Raw genomic sequence first — 19,799 nt, 5'->3', positions numbered from 1 at the left:
AGAGGGCTGAGGGGAGCACTACAACACTTTAAAAATCCTTTATCTGGTAATCCAAAATAAGCCAGTCTTGTGTCCTGTTGATTGTCTTTGCTTTTTCCACCCGTTCTGTCATTACTGATTTCGGTTCTATGTTTTTTCTTTGTTACCAAGCCCCATCAGCGTTATCAGTTCCTATTAGTTTTTCACTACCTTAACCCCACAGCCCAAACTTCATTTATCCTCTATGCATGCTTTCCCCCCTAATCATGAAAATCACCTCCAAACAGAAATAAACTTTGCTTCCCCTAAAGCAATCCAGCTTCTACCTTAACTGTACTGGTGTGTTTTCAGTCCATTCTCTGCCTAGAAGCAACTCTGTCCCCTTTCAATCTAAACAACACAAATTCTTTCCCCTGTGTTAGTTCTCCAAATATTTTCTAATCAACTGGCTCTCCACTGCCCAAATGGACTCCCAGCCATATCTCCAGTAAAAACTTGCTCTACCAAGTCCATTAACCATTTGCAGAAGCCTACTGTTTAGTCACCTTTTGTGACTACCCTCTAAAAATGCAAATCTTTCCCACGCAAACGCACAAGCTATTTGTCACACTAACAAGTTTAGCTCTGGTATTGCACCCTCCTTTGTAGACTGCACTGATCCTTAGTTCCTCCTAGACAGGAAAATTATTCCCGTTACTCCAATAATTTGGAAAAGGGGCCCTTAATCCCTGCTCCACTGAGGCATCTTGGGTTCAGAGGGGATAAATGGTTGCATGAGGGTGAGGGGGTCCCTGACTGGGCAGCAAAATCTTTTTTCTGGCTCTTTGCTGTAGGATCCCTGGGGCATGCTCTAACCCACAGCAGAAAAACATGCAGAGCAGCATTATTTTATTCCCTTAGCGCATGAAGAGGGTGGGTAACCAGTGCCAAGGCTGACTGGGCTCCCCAGACAAAATACAGAGCCAATGGAGTTGACTGCAAATTCATGAAATGTGATAAGCTAAAAAGATGGGATCGATAGGTATCAAATTGCTTCTTGCAGAGGAAATTCAGCTGCCTCTTACAGAAATGGAGCCTGCGATAAAACAAGCTGTAAGTCTGTATAACAGGAAAAAATGGGCAATCTGCTCCATACAATTAACCCTGGGGCCTGCAAAGCAAACACATCTTCATTTAAATGGAGTGTCTTGCAAATGGTTACATTTCTACCCTTTGTAATAGAGCCCTCAAAATCAAGTAGACGGGATTATCAGTGACCACAGATTACAGCACAAGGATCTCAGTATAGTCAATCTAGTATTGCTTTCTAGAGAAGGAGATAAAACTGCCTGAACAAGGTTTTTATTGTTGTTATTATTTTATTCACATGACTGAAAATGCACTGTCATTAGATCAGCCCAAGATCAGTTTTTTCTTCCAATTTTTCAGTTTGTACATAAAAATGGAAAAAAAACCCAACCCAATTATTAGTATGATTTTAAGGAAAACTTAGTTTTCTTACAGAAAGTAAACCTTAAAGCTTTCTGAAATTGATACTATGGAGTCCTAGTGTTACATATGAGAAGTGACAATCAGCCATCTTCTTATAGCGAAGAACTCTATTGATTTTACCTGTGAGAATGATGTTGTTATATCTTTTTCCCCTCCAGTTAGTATAACAGAAACTACAGAGCTTAATCTGCATTCTAAAAATTCATTTGGGTAGGTACTAAAAGCTGAACTATACTTTAACAATAAGAGGAACATTCAGAATTTGGTATCACTCGTCGTCACATTTAACTCCAAAAAGTAATTTCTGAAACATACAAGGAACTGCCACAGAAATTGTTACGTACCCCAGAATGGAGGTACCCAATACTAAAGGCACAAGAAGCATGTGCCAAAGAATTAGCTGCAGTGTGAGGCAAAATATGGCAAGAGTATGCAATATTTATTGCAAAGCAAGAAAGTGATCCTATGTAACAGCAAATGGGCCAGTCAAGCAGAATTCTGTTTGCAGGTAGACAGATAGATTAACAGCACAATAATACCCATGCAAGGACATCTGCATAATTTGCAGGTATGAAAAACTACATTTTATCACTTTCTGCATACGACTATCCTCCATGTAACTGAGAAATGAATAAGGCTTCCAATAAATGCTTTAGCATATGCTCAGCAAATCGCTTACTATCAAGATATTACCAGATTTATACTAATTCAGAATTATTCCCATCATAATAAAATACTGAAACTTCCTTGTTTGCCCTATTACCTAGCTAAAATATGACTTTCAATTATTTTGAGGCTGCCAGTCGTTTCTAAGCTGTTGTTATCCCAAAATGAAAGGTTGAGTTATTTTAGTTTTGTTTTACAATCTCTATAAATAAAATATATTAGGCTAGACATTTGCAGCAGTGTAACTGGATTACTAATGGGCATGAGCATGCTTTTTCTGTCCTTAATTAAGTTCTCATTTCAGATCTGACTTCTTTAGCACAAAACTACCGCTAACAAAAGTACTATTGAATTATTGCTAAGACATGTATTCATGCAATTAGGAAACTTCTTTTTGAGTTGGAGACTTTTTCTTAAATAACAGAATTAATGTAAATGCCAAATGATGATAATTACAAAAGCAATGGCACACTTTTAATACTCTGCTTAGGGAATTATGAAACAGGAGATCTAGCAAAACAAAGGACTCAGTTGGGACACAGGTATGGTATTTTTAGTTAGATTTTGTTTACAATACTTCATAACATCACATAAGGGAGGAATTTTCTACTTTTCTATTACTTATGTCAAATTAAAGTACCTCAGCAAGGCACCATAGTGTTACTGAGGCAGGATTTACCTTGGTAAGAGCTCCTGTATTGAAAAATGGGTTCTTCACTGGTCTTACAAGCAGAAGATATCATTACTAGCAACAATGGAAAAATTGTTGGTAGTAAATAGCAGGTAAATAAGCAGCTTGTGAAAACCTTATATTTCTTAAAAATATTATAATATTATAATTGCTTTGCAAAACATTTCAAAACTTTTCTCTTGATTATTTTTATTCACCATTCAGGAAGTACATTTTCAAGCCATTTTGTGTAGCTAGCATACACCTTTCTGCATGAAATAAATATGAAACTTTCTTGTGTGCTGCTTTTAAGGGCATGGGTCTCTGAGCTAGCTCTCTTCCTAGCAGTGCTCTTTGCATCTGGTCTTTCTGTTTAAAGCCCTTCTCTTCTACTCTGAGCCCCTTCCCACAACATACTTCATAAGATTATTTTCAAACTCCATGATCAATGTTTCCCAAACATTCATCACAACCAGGAACACTGAGAAATTATAGAAAAAGCAGCATCAGCGGTAGCAAAGTTCGTCAAGGACAAGAGTGGCAGCTGTAATCAACAGCTAGAAGGGTTTACTCTGGCCAGAGAACAGCTAACTACCTTTAATTGCTGTCAGGAGCTCAATCCACTCTCCAGAGGAGGTGAGGAGAGGATGTGTATGGAGAGGAAGCAGGTGTTTACAGCTGCAGCCAGTTGTTACAGCTGGTTCTTATTCCTCCATCATGGCAGGACTGAACTGCAGCTGCAGGGAATCATACAAAGACAGATGACCCCCAAAAAGAGAATTACCTTTTCAAAAAGTTTGAGAAAAATAAACATGACGGTTTGAGAGGGTGATGCAAAAAGTTTCTCTGTCACCTATTTCTTGCCAAAAGGATGCTAGTCAGCGTCTAGTGGAGGGAGCTGGTCCCTAGACACTCAACAATTCCATTCCTTCAACAGGCTCTTGTAGTATCATTTGAAAGACAGCATCTTACGTGTACACAAGCAGCTTTGCTGGGATTTGTTGCTTGCACAGAATGAAGGGCTCTGTATATGTCAGTTTCATCTGGACTAATTTTCAGCACTACATAAACTTAAGCACAGAAACAGCTTGCACTTACGAAGGCAGTTTTTTCATCAGTCTGGAAGACAACCCCCAGCCATCAGGATGGAGGGGACAACTTGAATCACTAAGCGCTGCCCTTCAGACCTGACTGTTCCAAGGCTGACAGCTGCTGCTCCCTCCTTTGTTTAAGAAGAAATTTCTCTTTCTGTGTTTTCTACCCTGACTTGATACTCAAACATCTCTAGCTCAACTACTTTTCTACTAGTCATAATGCTTCCAATGTCTTCAAAAGTTATAGAAATCACACATTGTACGAAGCATTTACTGAAGTTATAAAACAAAGTCCTTTTTTCTTAGCTCTTATGGAGCTTGATAATGCAGAAGATAATGCAGATACCAGATTTAGCATTTAGATGCCAAGATCACCCTTTAATGCATATTTCATGAATTTTAAAGGATTTTGAAATCTAGTAGAGATGGAGCTTTCTTTTCTGGCAGCCATTTTACTAAACTATATTGAGGATGGACAGGAAGTGTTCTGAATAGGAGAGTTCTCCTCTACAATGGCCAGGAAGACAAACCCATCAGAAAATGGAAACAAAAATTTACTATGAATGTAAGCTAATAATTATATTATTGAGATGGCTAGGTCCTTATTTGATTATTCATTCAAATTCACCTCCCTTTCCAAAGTTTATCTTTTTTCTCGAAAAGTTCTCTCATAGTGTTAACTACTGCAAATATTTCCACTTTATAAAGAAGAGTTACTTCTGAAGAAGTGATGCCAGAAGCCAAGAATGAAATCCTATCTCATCTGATTTAATGGATATAGTATATTGCCATTATTGCTCTAGCATATTGCACTATTAAATTGCCATTCTTTAGGAAGGAAGGATTATTAAAAAAAAAAAAAAAAAAAAAAAAAAAGATGTTATGCTTAGTTCCACCAATACTGGAGGGAAAATAATCCCTGCAAGGGAAGAGAACTTCCTTCTGATTAAAAAGAAATGTGGTTATTATACATATGACAGGAATCGAGAAAACGATTCCTCTATTCTTGGACTAAAGCAATTCTTTTTTATAAAGAAAAAAGGCAGATGATATTAAGTATAACTTCATTCAAAAACAACAAAGATCCCTGATTTTCCAATGTTTATCTTTCATTTCATCCAAAAAATAACTTATCACGTACTTGATCTTGGCAAAGAGAAGCTCTGTTGATAAAATAATGTTTTGCCAAGTTTAAAGGCATTGGTGTAAGTAAAATAATGTAGGCAAATTCTGTATAGTTAAAGTTAACTGCATTCTATTATAATTACAACGATCACTGCTGTTCTCTTCTTCTAGCAGTCACTAGATGAGACTCTTCATCATTAAAAGAAAACAAGAAAGCAACTCCACCCCTGCCCACAGCTCCATATCCATATATAGGCTTATCAAAAACACAGAATTATTGCCTTACCTCAATTTTTTCCCATATGGTTTCGTAATTCTCTTGATGTTGTATATCTTGCATCAGTTGATGAATTAAAGCTGATTTATTTGAGGCAGAAGTCTCATTCTCAGTGGGCTGAGTGACAGCAGTCCTTTCTGACTTTTCTTCAATGTATTTTTTAATGCAAGACACAGGCATACAAAGATCTTCATCAGAGAGAATATCACTGAGAGGCCCAGATTCAATACTATCACCTAAGGAGGACACTATATCACTTGAAGAGCTTGGTGAAATTCTACCCATTTTTTTGTGCTTTTTTGTCTGGTACGTTGGATACATTTCTGAATCTGAGTTCATTTCTGACAGTTCCCAGTCATCAATGTTTTGAATGGTTTCTCTTCGGGGCTTTTGGGGCAGCAACTTTGTCAAATTTTCTAGTTTTAAAGCTAATACTTCAGTCTGTTTGAGATGTGAAGGAAGTGCTAAATATTCATCAGAGCCATACCAGACCTCACCATCTTTACTGGTTTTTTGAGTATTGCTTGGTGTTGAGGAGAAGCTTTCATTATTCTTTCTTCTCAGTAGAAGAGGTGATGAGTTGGTAAGCTCAGAACCAGCTGAGGAAGCACTCTTTTGGCTACGTGTAGGTGAACTAAAAGGCTCAGTTTTACCTTGTGATTGCCCATTTGGTTGCCCATTTGGGTCTCTCTGGTTACAAGAATCTGATGATGCAGAAGAATCTGTTTCTGTCTCCTCCAGAGACTGAGAGTTATGAGAAGTAATTCCATTTTGTAGAGAAGAACGTTCTCTTTTTTTGACTTGTATTGGTGGAGCTGTTTTACACATACCTCCAGGTGTTCTGCCAGTTTTCACTTTCTCTGGAGCGTCGTGAGACTTCTTGTGCTTTGATTTTTCTTTACAGGTGTAGAAAGTAGACTTCCCCAGACTTATGGGACTGTCCTTAAAGTGATTATTTATTGTGTACTCAAGATTTCTATCACCTATTATATTTAAGCAATCATATGACTGACTAACTGCAGATGGACTGTTAGTGTAGGGTGACTGTAAAGCCAGGCAAAGCTTGGACCTGTCTGGTGGATCTAACAGTGAGGGTGTACTTCTACTTATTTCATTTTTAACTATCTGAGAGATTTGCCTTTTTAAATCATTGGCTTCCATATAATCTTTAAACACATCATCTTTCAGAAATAGACCTCTTTTTGGCAATGTAGGCTGCGTAGGGGAGTCTTCATTATAGTTAAAGCAGTCTCTTATTGACCTCTTAGGAGTTGAGTTTTCACAGTGAGAGTGTTTGATTTTTTCACTGGTGTGCTGTGGAAGATTGCATTCTGGTTTCTTTAATGTGGAAACTGGTTTGCTGTCAGTAGGTAAAACACCGTCTTCAGAGCAAGGTCCTTTAGAAAGAGAGGAGTTCGCAGAAGGAGACACTAGTGAGAGATCATGTGATGCTTTCCTGTCTTTGCTTTCTCCTCCATCTTCTTCTGAAAGAGGTACGTGGGTTTCTTTCTCATTTAATGCTTCATTACACTGGGAAGCAATGGAATCGGTTGCTACTGCAAGTAAACCCACACTTCTGATAAGTCCTGGAAAGTCCTTATCCATCTCACTGTAGTTCCAGGATTCAAATGATTTTGCTTTCCCTTGGCTGGAGGTCATATCATCCAGAGCACCAAGCAAATCCTCACTAGGACTGTAGTCAGATAGTTCAAATGCAGTAATACCACAATCCAGTGACAAGTAATTTTGAGAACATTTGATGGTTAACTGTCCAGAATCATCAACTTCAGTTAAAGAGTCAAGACGGTCCTGAAACAGACAAAGAAATGGTACTTATTTAGAAGATTAATTTTCATATACAGCACACACAAACTAATGAACTATCAGCTTCTATGTTTCACTGTCTAACATCTAGAAAAGCATTCATCACTGACCTGCCTGTTTTTCTAGTACCCTGTAGATGAGCAAACCATTCTGAAGTATTTGGGAATTAAAAATGGCAGTAAACTGAAAAATGCTGTCTGATGCAACGTTACCTAAAAATGGCAACTCAATTTTCTATTGGTATTCTCCTCCTTAAATTCTGCTCTCAGTTCTACTTACTCTGCAGGGGGAACTCAGAAATTCTATACAACAGACTCATAGTATTTCCTGTACTAACTACCTCAAACAGGAGGGAGGGGATCTTGGGGACTGCTGAGTATATCAGCCACCTTGTTAATCTTGTGTTCTCGGAAATCCGTGCTGCTCTACGATCTTTTAGTTGATTGCTAGAATGTTGTTTCCAAGCATCATCTAGCAATGACAGACATTTCTTCCCATAGTTATGAGATAGAGGTTGCTAACTACATTTCACTTTTTTGTACCATTACCAACTGAGGATTTATCTGCTGGATATCTGGAGCACAAATGGAGAACAGCCTAAGGAAAAGAAACTGTAGCCGGGAATCCTAAACGTCCTGCCTGCCATGTCCCCTTGTCAGCATCTTCTTAATGGAAGTCCTTCAGTCTCAGAAACACAGACATAGCCAGAGGAGACCATCTCAGGTGGCAAATGAGATTTGCCACCTGAAAAAGATCAAAGTCAAATTAATATTTATAAATATTTGGTGACTCATTTGAAGGACACTAAAAAAATCTGACTACATTAAGATCCAAAAGCAGCCTGATGTATAACAATCACAGCAAAATTATGTTTCGTCAACAGTTTATAAGCATATTTTTAGTAGATGATTTAATGTTCTAACACCTAGGCAGGCCTCAACTATTTCCAGATTGCAGCACGTAATTTGAAACCTGATCAAATAATTCTGAAACAATTTCTGTTCTTATTTACACTGGTGTACATCTTAAGTAACTCCATGAAACTATCTAGAACAAGAGAAATTGGCAGAGCATGTCAATTGGACAAAAGAAACTGAAAAGCAGAATTAAAAATAAAAAAGCCAACATTAGCCCAAGCGCTTACAGAAACTACTTAAAAAAACATCATAAAGGACAGAAACTCATGTTTTAGGATTCTAACTTTAGATGCCTAAATCAGTATACTGTGCCTTCTACCCAGGTTTGGTTTTCATAATGGAGTTTCTTAAAGCAAACTCTTGAGTATCCACAATAGGCTCCTGTCTGAATTATTCTCTGGAGCAGCTTGTCTCACTACACTGCCTAAATCCATAGTTTAAGGACCTTAGGCATCATGCCTGAAGAAGGTGCAATAACCCCACAATCTCTTCATCTCACAATAAACCACTTGGATTTTGGTCTGAACAAGAATAGTCTCAATAAAGAAGGCTATTGTTTGCCATCTTCTATAAACATATAATGTTTGAGCCCTGTACTCTGTCCACCCCACTTGCATTACTCAAAGTAAAAATAAAAAAAAATCCTCCAGCTAAAAATATTATTTATAGAAAAGATCAATTAGAAAGTTATTTATCAACCATAATCTTGGACATTGAAAATACCTTTTATTTAGCACTTTCTATCCAGATGTAGTACCTATGCCACAAATTGTACATTGTCAATAGTCCAGAATTAAAAGGGGAAGTTTCTATAAATCTGTCAGATTTATATTTCGGAGCTGCATTTATTAAGGAAAATAATGACTAAATAATGATCGGTATTACAGCTACATTTTCCCTCTAATCTCGGGAAAAGATTAGAAACTGTAAACCCATATATAAGTCAAAACCCTTTCCAAGGCCCTAAAGGCCTTCATTTCTCCTGAGTAATGAGCTCCATTCCTTTGTCTCTTAAAAATCAGTTTATTAACATTAATAAAATTTACAATCACATGCATTAAACCATCTTGCCTGGTCATTTTCCAAGCAGCCTCTTAAACGTGTGCTTCAGAGGAGCATTATTTAATGCCAGTATTACCATGGTTTTATTATTGTTTTTATTTCAGAAAAATATTACATTTAGTTATTTGCATGGTTACCAATAGGAATGTCTTAGTTCAAAAAATTTGTCCGTTTTCACATAGTAATGCTTCCTGTAAAGCTCTGTAGGCTGTTTCCAGTACCTTCTTGTATTTATATTTAAACCAGCACAATTGTGCACTTTTTTTACTCTTTCAAATGAGCTAATTTAATTTGCAAGATATTTCTTTTGTGACTTCACCAACTGTTTGAGAACATCAGGATTCACTGTATTTAACATAGCCTTATACTGATCCTTTCCATATTTCCCGGCTTTACCAATTGTGAAATAAAACTTATAGGTTAGGCTCAGCTGGGCAGAACTCAGGCTGCACAGAACTCATTTTTCTTTCCTTCTTATCTATCTCTGGGTGATTCCTGAAGGACAAATGGTCCTTCAAAGTCTTACTTTTCCAAAGTTTTTTATTAAATACATTATTTTCTTAATTTGGCACCTCCATCATGGCAGGCAGCTTGCCTCACTGGTTCCTCTATTCCTCCAAGCCATGAAACTTTTTGTGCCCTTTCCTGCTGACACCTTATTCAGTATGGCACTGCTGAGACAGCCAAAAGCACATTTACTGCCTGCCCGGTTAATGCACTGGGCTCCCAACCAAGCCAGTACAGCCTGTGCTGTACACTTTCATGTTTTCGTAGCTACGTTACCAGTGTTATCCCTGTTCATTATGTTGAGGCTAGCTTGTGTGCATTTACGTGTGTTACAGCTACAATGTAAATATAGTCCAGGTGGGACTTGTTGCGCTGTGATTGACTGCAGTCTATGAACTGAGAGAGTAGTGAATATTAACGAGACGAGACTGTCTCACTGAACACGAAAGTAACCTTGGCAGGTCGCTTCTTCCACGGAGCTCCTCAGTTAACATTGGCAGCCAAAGCAGCTCTTCACCATTACGCAGAAGACAGCTGATTTAAGGAGCGAGCCAAACATTTTGTGAAATGATAGGTTCATGGACTACAGAAAAGCATAGCATTTGCTGTACTGGTTCAGATCAAATTTCTGTCTAGCCCAGTATCTTGTCTCTGCATCAGTTGTAAACATTTTCTGCTAGCCAAGCTGTAAAACATGGGTATACATACATGGCCCTTCCACACACAACATTTCTACCCGCGCTCCCAGCTTCTACCAATGAGCAGCATAGGTACTTCCTCATCTGGAGGTTATAATTCCTCCTATCTTTGCTTAGTTTGCACATTTATTTTTTGAACTTCTTTCCACTTTTAAGTGTCCTACGGTACTGAATTCCAAAATAGAAGTCTTTGTTGTATGTGAAAGTTTCTTCCTATTCATTTCAAACCAGATGATTTCTCAATCTTAGGAGAAAAAAATAAGCTGTCATTCCCAGTTCCTAATCCCCAAGGAGTAATGAAAACTAGGAGAATGATTCTCCAAGGAAGGGTTATCTGTATGGGCAAAGGTTTCTAGGTTTGCTCAAACAGTCTCACTATTCACATATGCATGAAAATCCCTAACAGATAATACTTGTATCATGAGGCACTTACTAGTCCCACAATGTAGTCCTCTCTGGGAAAGGATATGGGGGAAACACAAGAAAAAAGGTAGCTAAGAGTAGATATAATTGTCTCTACATTACATTTTTTTAATTTATTTATTTTTGTCAAAAAAAGCCACTACCATTATACCCGATGAAAAGCTTGAATAAATACCTGAAGGTTAAAAACTGCAGAGCAATTTCTGGGAACATATTCAAGCAATAGAGCAGAAACTTAATATGAATATTGTGTCCCTGCTATTGCTAGCCATTAATTTTATTAAATATTATTTATGTTTTAGTTGGGGTGGAAAAAAAGATTCGTGTCAGGATATTATGTCTTTTTTATTACCATATAAGCCTATCTGGCAACATGTTTTTTGCCCGCTGAAAAATAATCTATCCTTCCCCAGTCAGTCCTCCCCTGTACTGGAGGGATGTTTTTTATAGCAGTTGTAATCAGATCCAGATGGGACATTTCCTGTTTCTTACTATCTGAATCTGCCCCTTCCTTATGTCTTGAAATCACCACACTCGTGTCACAAAATCACGACTTCACCCTAATTCACCACTCTGGATATTCAGACAAGTGTGGATTTCCTTCAGACTTGCCAGAGAAGGTTAACCAGCGACAGCAAAGCAGAAACTGAATCTGAAGCACCAGGTATGTATACATCAGGAAGAGGGGGTGTGAAAGGCAGGCCTGGGCATATCTGAGTGTTGATTTCAGGACCACCCACTCTGTTGTGCCAAAGACAAATATAAAACCCAACAGGGAGCAGAGAAATATGCACATTCTCTTTAAACTTGAGTGATCTGAAATTCAGGACATGTTTAGGGGACTTCTGAATTCCTCTGTAACACAGGTCGCAGAATCTCACTGCATTGATCTAGAGGTCTCTTTCTGTAAACGTATCTAATCCTAACGAAAGCATTTTATCCTAATCTTAGGACTTTCGGCAAATGAAGAATCCTTTACATGCTAAGGTATTTTCTATTAACCATTAATTATCCTAACTATTAAAAATGTGCATCTTCTTTCAGTTTTTAAAATTGGGCCAGCAGTGTCCTTCTAAGGTAATTTAGCAATGATGAATACAAAGGGAAAGGCATTTTAGTCAAATGAATCCAGATTTACAAAGCATTTACATGTGTGTGAATTTGACACCCTGTTAGAGTAAAAAGATGTTTGATGCATGCATCATTGTTTCTCAGACAAAATGTGTGACTTCTTAGAGGCATGTTGCAGAATTGCCACTCAAACAAATTATAGTCCATGCTCTCTGCTTTAAAGCAATATTGCCCTAGTCTGGAAAGTTTTGGAAAACATTGTGTAAGCCTCAGGTTTGTGTATGCAAGAAGGGAAATGTCTAAGCTTTTCATTAAAGAATTCATTGCACATAAAAATTGAGTTTTGAATTGGATATGAACCTTAAATTCACGAGTAACCAGACCAAGGACTTTGTCCCAGATGCACCTCTGTAAGCGTTTCCAATATTTTATGAAAAATATTTCAATCAGGAGAAAACATTGCTAGCCACTAACATGACACTTCTGAAAGTTAACCTTAATTTGCTTTAATTTGGTTCAACGAGAACAGATATCAGCTGAAGACATTTAAAACACAAAATTGGCAAAATATCTAGAAGACAAGTAAGCCATCCTTAAAATTGTTATCCTAGCAATTTTAAAGGTGCAACAGGGATGAGCTGCTTCAAATACAGACGACATTCTCAAAACTGAATTTAGTTACTATACCTCCTTAGTCTCTTCAGAAAATGCTTGCAGAATATCAGTCTGCCTGGTGTAGTTTCCATTGGCGTCTTGTAGTCCCTGGAGAATACGCTCTCTCAGAACCAGAACAGAAACACGTAGCTGGTGCCAGAGTAGTTGTACTGTATGGATATCGACTATCACATTGACAGAGTAAGACAGAAGCTTCAGGGAAAACTCAGTCTCTAGTAGAGCATGAATTTGTTCAACGTGATCAGATATGTCTTCACAAATATCCTGTAACGGAAAAATAAAGTAGATATTTAGCTACAGGCATTGTCCTTTCATGGATCAGCTCTACTTTTCATCTACTTTTTATTAAATGCAGAATAGATTATTTCAGAGAGAAAAGATAATGTAATTAATACATGCACTGTTTTCTTTTTTTTTTTTTTTTTATTTATGTCAATGCTACAGCAACTGAACCAGCAGCTGTCCTGTTTGGCAGGACTGCTCAGTAAGTGCAGAGATAGCATACAATAAAGAAGGATGGCACAACGAGATCACATGAATCAGAAGCAGAAAACTAACACTGTAAAGTGTCATCCTAGAAGACAGCAATAGGAATGAAAGTGATAAGATTGCCACAAGCAGTCTCCTTCTCCCCCCCCCCAGTTAAAATGCAAAGAATCTGATCTGTGCCATCATCAACAAAATTATTTTGGACATAATTTACCTTCTAATCTAGCCTCTATAGCCAAGTAGGGCAAAAGTCTGGGATAGACTCAATGTGGATAAGCTATTTCTGAGATCCATTGCTGACTGCTGTGATGAAAGGGCACTAACTTTTGCATAGTCTTGTTCTGGACTCAAAATTGAACAGAAGATGATGGGTGGAGAAGGAGAAAGAGAGAAAGCAGAGTAGCTGTGAACAGTTGAGAAAGCAGAAAAGAAAATATAAGTTACCAGGTTATAAAACTGAGGTTTTGATGGGATGCTATCCTCTAAATTTAACAGTTAATGTTCCAGATTTCTAAACTGTGCTGCATACAGTGTAAAATCTTTACAATCTAGTCTTAATTTTCTTTGTGAAAGGATAAGTCACAAGACTAAAGAGTATTTAGGCATATACAACTGAGTGAACAACACTGCTATATAACAACTCCTTTTGAAAACTATGTGTAAAAAGCATAGTATAAACAAGTAAGGAAATCTGATTAAAATACTGAAAAAAAATTAGCACTGGATCCTAGAAGGTTTTTTTCCTACTCTGTGGCATATATTTAAAGGTGACTCAATAGCATATTTTAAATCCAAGACTTATTTCATTAAAAAAAAAAAAAAAAAAATCATTTTAATTCAAACCTTCAGAAATGTCCTTTTTAGGTAAAGGGTATATGCATAACCAATAAAAATGAGAATAAACAATATAATTTTGATTCATTTCAAATTTGCTATCGAAACAATTCTATCAGAAAATTACAATGAAACCTTATGTCTCTGATGATACACTTGTGGTTTTGTACAGCAGTAGAATAACAAGAAAATCAGTAAAGCTGATTCTTTCTAAACTAATAATACAGTACAGTAATTTGTATCAGTTCAGATTTGACATCTTCAGTCTGAAAGTAAAGCCAAATTATTGAATATGTAATTGTATGTATGTAACAAATTAAACCAAAATCAAATCCCTAGATAATATTAAATAATTTTAGTACAACAGATAGCACAATATTAGCCCTTGAGAGACTGTTATGGTTGAGTACTATCAGTAGTTACTCATTTTAATAAAGCACTTGACAGCTAAATCAAGTCCCCTGCAGGAGTAGCGCTCAGAAATGCCAGAGATGAGTACAAAATGTTGGAGTTTCAATGGGCAGAGTTTTGGGGCTGCCTTGAGAGAGGCAGTATCTCTTCCCCTTTATCCTCAATCCCCTTGCTGTGACAACCAGCTTCTATATTTGCAAGTACAAAACACACAGCCTTGCCTGGCAACACGTAGGGCTGCAAGTGCTCAGGTCTTCAAATATCCACACACTTCCAGGTGAGCAAAGGGACACTCTCATTACCAGATTAGTGTGCTAATCTAATTCTACAAACACACAGACAAAGCTAAAACTCTCAGCAAAATCTTTTCCAAGCTTTGGAAAAGGTTATTATTATCCATTTATCCAACTACAACTGAAACTTGACTGAAAAGCACAACTGTATTTCTATGCTGTTTCAAATGTTTTAAAGAATATTTTTAGTGAATTAGTTTGACTGAATTTGCATTCACTTCTCCAGTGTTGGTCATGTCTTTTTCCTCTTGGCTGTAAAGTAGTTCAATTTTAATTTCAGGGATTAAAAAATAGGTTGTTGCCCAGTAACTGTAACTTTGCAAATTAGACTCAATCTATAGAAAAATTCTTAATGTATCTTTAGTAAGACTACTCATGTGAATGAGTTTAAGTTTGTGCCAAACCTGCAAAACAAGTTTCAATTATTTTCCAGCTTCACACACACAGTTACATGCTGAATTCAACTGCCATAAGAGTTCTCAGAGAGGTTGAAAACGCGAAGCTATAAGAAGAAAGTATTAACAATGAGTGAGTGTCTCCTGACAATTGTTAGATAATGTATGGAAAATATTGGCTAATAAATCTAGATAATACTCTAAATCAAGAGTTCAGACCCACACTTCAAACGAGTTTTCTCTTGGGCTACCTTTGCGCTAACTACCAAAGCGTCTCCAATTTCTGAAGTAGACAAACTTTCCACAGCAACACATTTTGTACCGAAGTGCAAATCCCAGCACCACTAGAGGTTTGAAAGAATCACATATTCAAGGACATATGCTGTTAATTTTTACATGGCTTGTTATAAGTTGCTCATTTTCCTCAAACAGCAAAGTCTGAAGTACTTACAAGACTACTGCAAGCGTAGCAGCAGCCAAATGCTTTATGTACTAACAAGATAATTAACTGCTCTTGACAGTTTCAGTAACATGGAGAGAACCTAAGGCCGATCTCGTCCATACCCAAGTAAAGGTCACATACTCTGATCATAACGTATAAGACTACCCTCTCAGTCAGAGACAAACAAAGTACCAGCTCTTAAAGGATTTAGGTTTTAGAAAGAGTGGGTGGTCAAAAGGCAGGAAGCTATTTTCTGAGTGGCTGAATGAGCCAGGAAGGAAGTCAAGTCCCTACATACCTTTTCGTAATATATAAACTCTGAGCTCTATTTTCTGACTTTATCATCAGCTCTCTCCCCTTCTGGCCTGGAATTAGTATAGCATTCACTGCAGTCTTGTCTTTACTTTCATGGGAGAACAGAAAGGATTTTTTGCTTTGCTGATAAATATGTTAGAACCATAGAACCATTTAGGTTGGAAAAGACCTTTAAGATCATCAAGTCCAACTGTTAACCTAGCACTGCCAACTCCACCACTAAACCACGTCCCTAAGCACCACACCTATGATCACATGTTCACATGATGTGATCTTTAGGGATGTTGTGGTTTTTTTTTTCTTCTCTTCCTATTAGATGAAAATCTGACTGAACCGTTCAGGAAGTCTGATTTAATTAGCAACAGGGCCAGGCATAGATTTAAAGTGATTTAACTCCCCTATTAATAGTTCCAGCTATTCAATGTCCAGAAGCTCTGGACAAATGTCTACAGTGCATGCACAAGTTCAATATGTCCAGTTCAATATTATGTATATGCTGTGCAGTCCACCTGCACGTGCACTCTAAGTCTGAAGACAGACAAGAGTAGGCTGGATTCACTGTGTGCTTACAGAGTGGTAGCGTCAGTGCAACAATCTTACTGAACATGCACTAACTGCTTGTGTGATAGCTAGTAGTTGATCAGTAGTCCCCGATATGTCAGACTCTACATGCATGGCACACGGTCATGTATCAGTCTATTGGGTATTTCTTGAAAAAATCTTAGGGGCGATAAGTTGACATTCCTGCATCACATAACATTATTTTGGTGGGTGACTTCTACTTCAGCTCAGTCTGTAGCCATAGTCAAAAGAACTGGAATTCATTTCACCACAGGCCAGGTTCCTGGATAAAATGGATTGGACCTGGGTTTGCGGGAAGTCCATCTTACATAAAGTTTGGAAAAAAGAATTTAGGCCCCTACTGATATCCCCTTTCCTTGTTTTTTAACTGTCATATGATGATGGGAAGGTGAAGGCTGCACAAAGGACAGAAGAACAGCTGTGTAAAGGCTAATGCCAGCCCTTTGTCAAGAGAACATGATTACAAAGAAATGATCACTTTTGCCATATCAGTTAATGCTGATTAGTCCTCAGCAGAAGAGCATTAATAAAGCTGCAGCCTATTTACTTGCATCTTTTCTTTACACTTGCCTGGCACAAAACAGCATGTTGAGAGGAAACAATATAATGTCAAATCCAGTTGGCATTATCTAGTACAACATTTTCTTATTACTGTACCTGATGTCTAGATTTACATATAATTCAGTGAAATGAAATAATTATATCTAGTACAGCTGTGAATTTAATAATTTTCTGTAATAATTAATTCAGTTCAAATACAGCACAAAAATGTCATGTTACGTAGGTTCCCGATTTTACTGAGGCTCAATATCAAGACCTGGTACAACATGACCTCATTGTCCTCATTCTTCCTAACTCCCTGTAGGTGATTTAGCATTAGATAGAGCAAAACCAGCAGAACATTGTCATGTGCCCTTTTTACACTTTGTATTTATAAATAAAGAACAGGAGTATCACAAGATAGTACCTAAATGCTGTCATGAGTGCCAGTTGCTCTTACCAGAAGTGGCAGGGAGATAAAATAAACCAGCATTTATCTATTGGCATCTATTTCTAAATATGCATAGTTCCAGGTCAATGGCAATAATATACAGCCTACAAATATAAGCATGGAAATCCTTCCCCATTTTATCAGTATATAGTTTCATATCAGAAGCTATTATAACCTGATTTTTAGAAAGCACCGTTTCCAAAACAACTATTTGTAATCATTAATCTCACACATCCACTAGGCATTTTTATTTTTACACAGTTTCATAGTGGTGTTAAGGTAAAAATTTTGTCATCCTCTCATGGGCTATCCTGTAGCACTGACTGTGGAATTTCTTAGGCTACAGGGATTGTACCCATTTGGCTGCCAACTGCCTACTTCACTCAGTCTTCCAGACAGCTGATCCTGCAATTTGCAGCTGCTGGATCCATCAGCCTGCTCATAGCCCTCCACGTCAACTAAAATAGCCTGAACTGCAAACACTGCAGTAGACAAAGAAAAAGTGCATAAACAAACCCTCAAGAGTCAATGAAAACTAAGCTTTGACATTGACTTTAAAAAACATTTTTTCTCTGCTCTTCAAGAAATTCTGTTAAGATGGACATGAAACTACTGAAAGATGAAAGGTTGCAATATGTTGCTTTAGAGTTAATATCAGTGACAGAGAAGCTATACTGCAGATTTCTGTTCTTTGAACTCACAGTAAAACCTCAGTAGGAAGAACAGATTGCCATTGAGTCTTATGACTACTGTACATGCAAAACAAAATCTATGATTTAAGAAAATGTCTATTTGGTCTGTCCTTTAAAGTGCATTTTAATTCATCAGAAGACAAAAATTCCAATCAGAATGTACAAATTCTTCTCTTCAGAAAAAAATCAGAATATCTGTCAAAGAACTTTCAGATTTTTTTTTTAAATGAAAATTATGAATTAAACTCACTCTGCACTGCCCTTCTATGCTTATATATAGAGAAAGAGCACAAGAGAGGTTTTTTTATTGCTAAAAAATAAAGATTTGCAGCTTTCAGAAAGGTATTTTTGCTTTAAAATGCACTCTGACTTCTCAAAGAGAATTAGTTTTTCATCTCTACCTGCATGTACATCCAAACAGTGTTATCATAAGGATAAAGTTGTTCTCTTCTATTTTGGATTATGGGTGAAACCTTAAGAGCAGATGCTACTCATTTTTTTTGCAACTGTTTTTAAGTAAACAGTTAAGTCAAAGAAAATAACCATACATGAAAAATCCAGAGTTTGACTAAGGAAAATCAACCGCCATGGAAAGCTCTAGACTCACTGCAAGTCAAGTTTGTCAGAAAATGAGTTGAAGTGCTAAAGTACTGTAGCTGATATTGCTGTGGCATTCAGTGGCTAGGGGAAATGAATACATTTTACCGGGTGAAGAATGCAAAGTGCAGCAGGAAAACAGCAACCAGGCGGGCTCTAAGATCACTGACCCTGCCTTCCACTGACACCGACAGCTTGGAAACGCGTTGGTCCTCAAAGTAAGCTTCTCCGCTCATCCCTCATGATAATACACATACTACTGATAGTAACTTTTTCTGGTGCACCAGCCTTTTCTGCACATTATTCTCTTTCCCAGCTTGGTTTTTATTTTGATTAATTTACACTATTATAAGTGAGCGACATTTTCATCATTGCAAAATTCCAGTAAGTAATCTTCATTTTATCTTTTGCTAAAATTCTCAGAAACCTGTTGGAATATGGAAAAGCTATTAATTTGACAGAAGTGTTTTTCCTTTTTTCTTTTTTTTTTTCTTTTCCTTTAAGAGAGCCCTGTTTTCAAACAGATTTCTTCAGTGGAAATTTTCAGGTGTTACAGGAGCCTGGCTGTCTTGACACACTTGCAAGAAAAGATGAGCCACTTTCTATTGTGCAAACATTGCTTTGACAAAATTTTCAAAAAAGTTTTGAAAATAAATATCCAGTCTGGTAAACTCTAAGTAAGCATGTTTCTACTGTATTCCGTAATCTCAGGAATCAGTGAGTTACATTCTTATATCCCTGTACTTCAAAATAATGTGAAATTGATGTCAAATCACCAGTTCTTTGAGAGTTGCTAAAACAGTAACAGTTTGTCTGGGATTGTAATGGACACAGAGCTCCTCTGTAATAATTTATTAGTAGTTTATGTGATGTGTTTTATTAGGATGTTTCTTGTGCAAGTATATTGGTTGACTATCAATCTGCAAGAAAAATGAGCAAGAAGAAAGGAAGGGAGTAAGATATTATATCACTTGCTAAGCACTTGAGGCTGTTAAGTAACAATGCCTGAAATGTTAATTGTGAAGCTCCTGTCTCAGGATTCCAGCAACTTGCATTTGTTTTGCCATATGGGCCATTGCTGGGGCCAAAGGATTGAACATACTGGGAAGAAGCAAAAGGATCCTTTTGTCCAGAAGCAGGGCAGTTGCTGCTGGAAGCTATTCCAGCTCACTTGCAGGACCAGCTGCAGTGCCTTACAATCCTAGGCCAGCCTGTACCTTTTCTGCAGGAGGGGATGGCTGCAGAGGAGACAGACTGCTTTCAAATGTTTATTTCCCTT

The 19,799-nt window shown here is 37.4% G+C and overlaps 1 protein-coding gene across 1 annotated transcript in view; it reads right to left on the bottom strand.

Moving 5' to 3' along the window:
• AKAP6 (A-kinase anchoring protein 6) overlaps positions 1 to 19,799 on the bottom strand; it is a 236,437-nt gene that overhangs the window by 180,484 nt on the left and 36,154 nt on the right. The window contains 2 exon segments of the mRNA XM_009290373.1: positions 5,312 to 7,111; positions 12,492 to 12,743. Of these exon segments, the coding sequence (XP_009288648.1) occupies positions 5,312 to 7,111; positions 12,492 to 12,743 (2,052 nt within the window).

This window comes from Aptenodytes forsteri, unplaced genomic scaffold (assembly GCF_000699145.1).
Source record: "Aptenodytes forsteri isolate BGI_AS27 unplaced genomic scaffold, ASM69914v1 Scaffold108, whole genome shotgun sequence".
Classification (NCBI taxonomy): domain Eukaryota; kingdom Metazoa; phylum Chordata; class Aves; order Sphenisciformes; family Spheniscidae; genus Aptenodytes; species Aptenodytes forsteri.
This window is presented reverse-complemented; position numbering and strand designations above follow the sequence as displayed.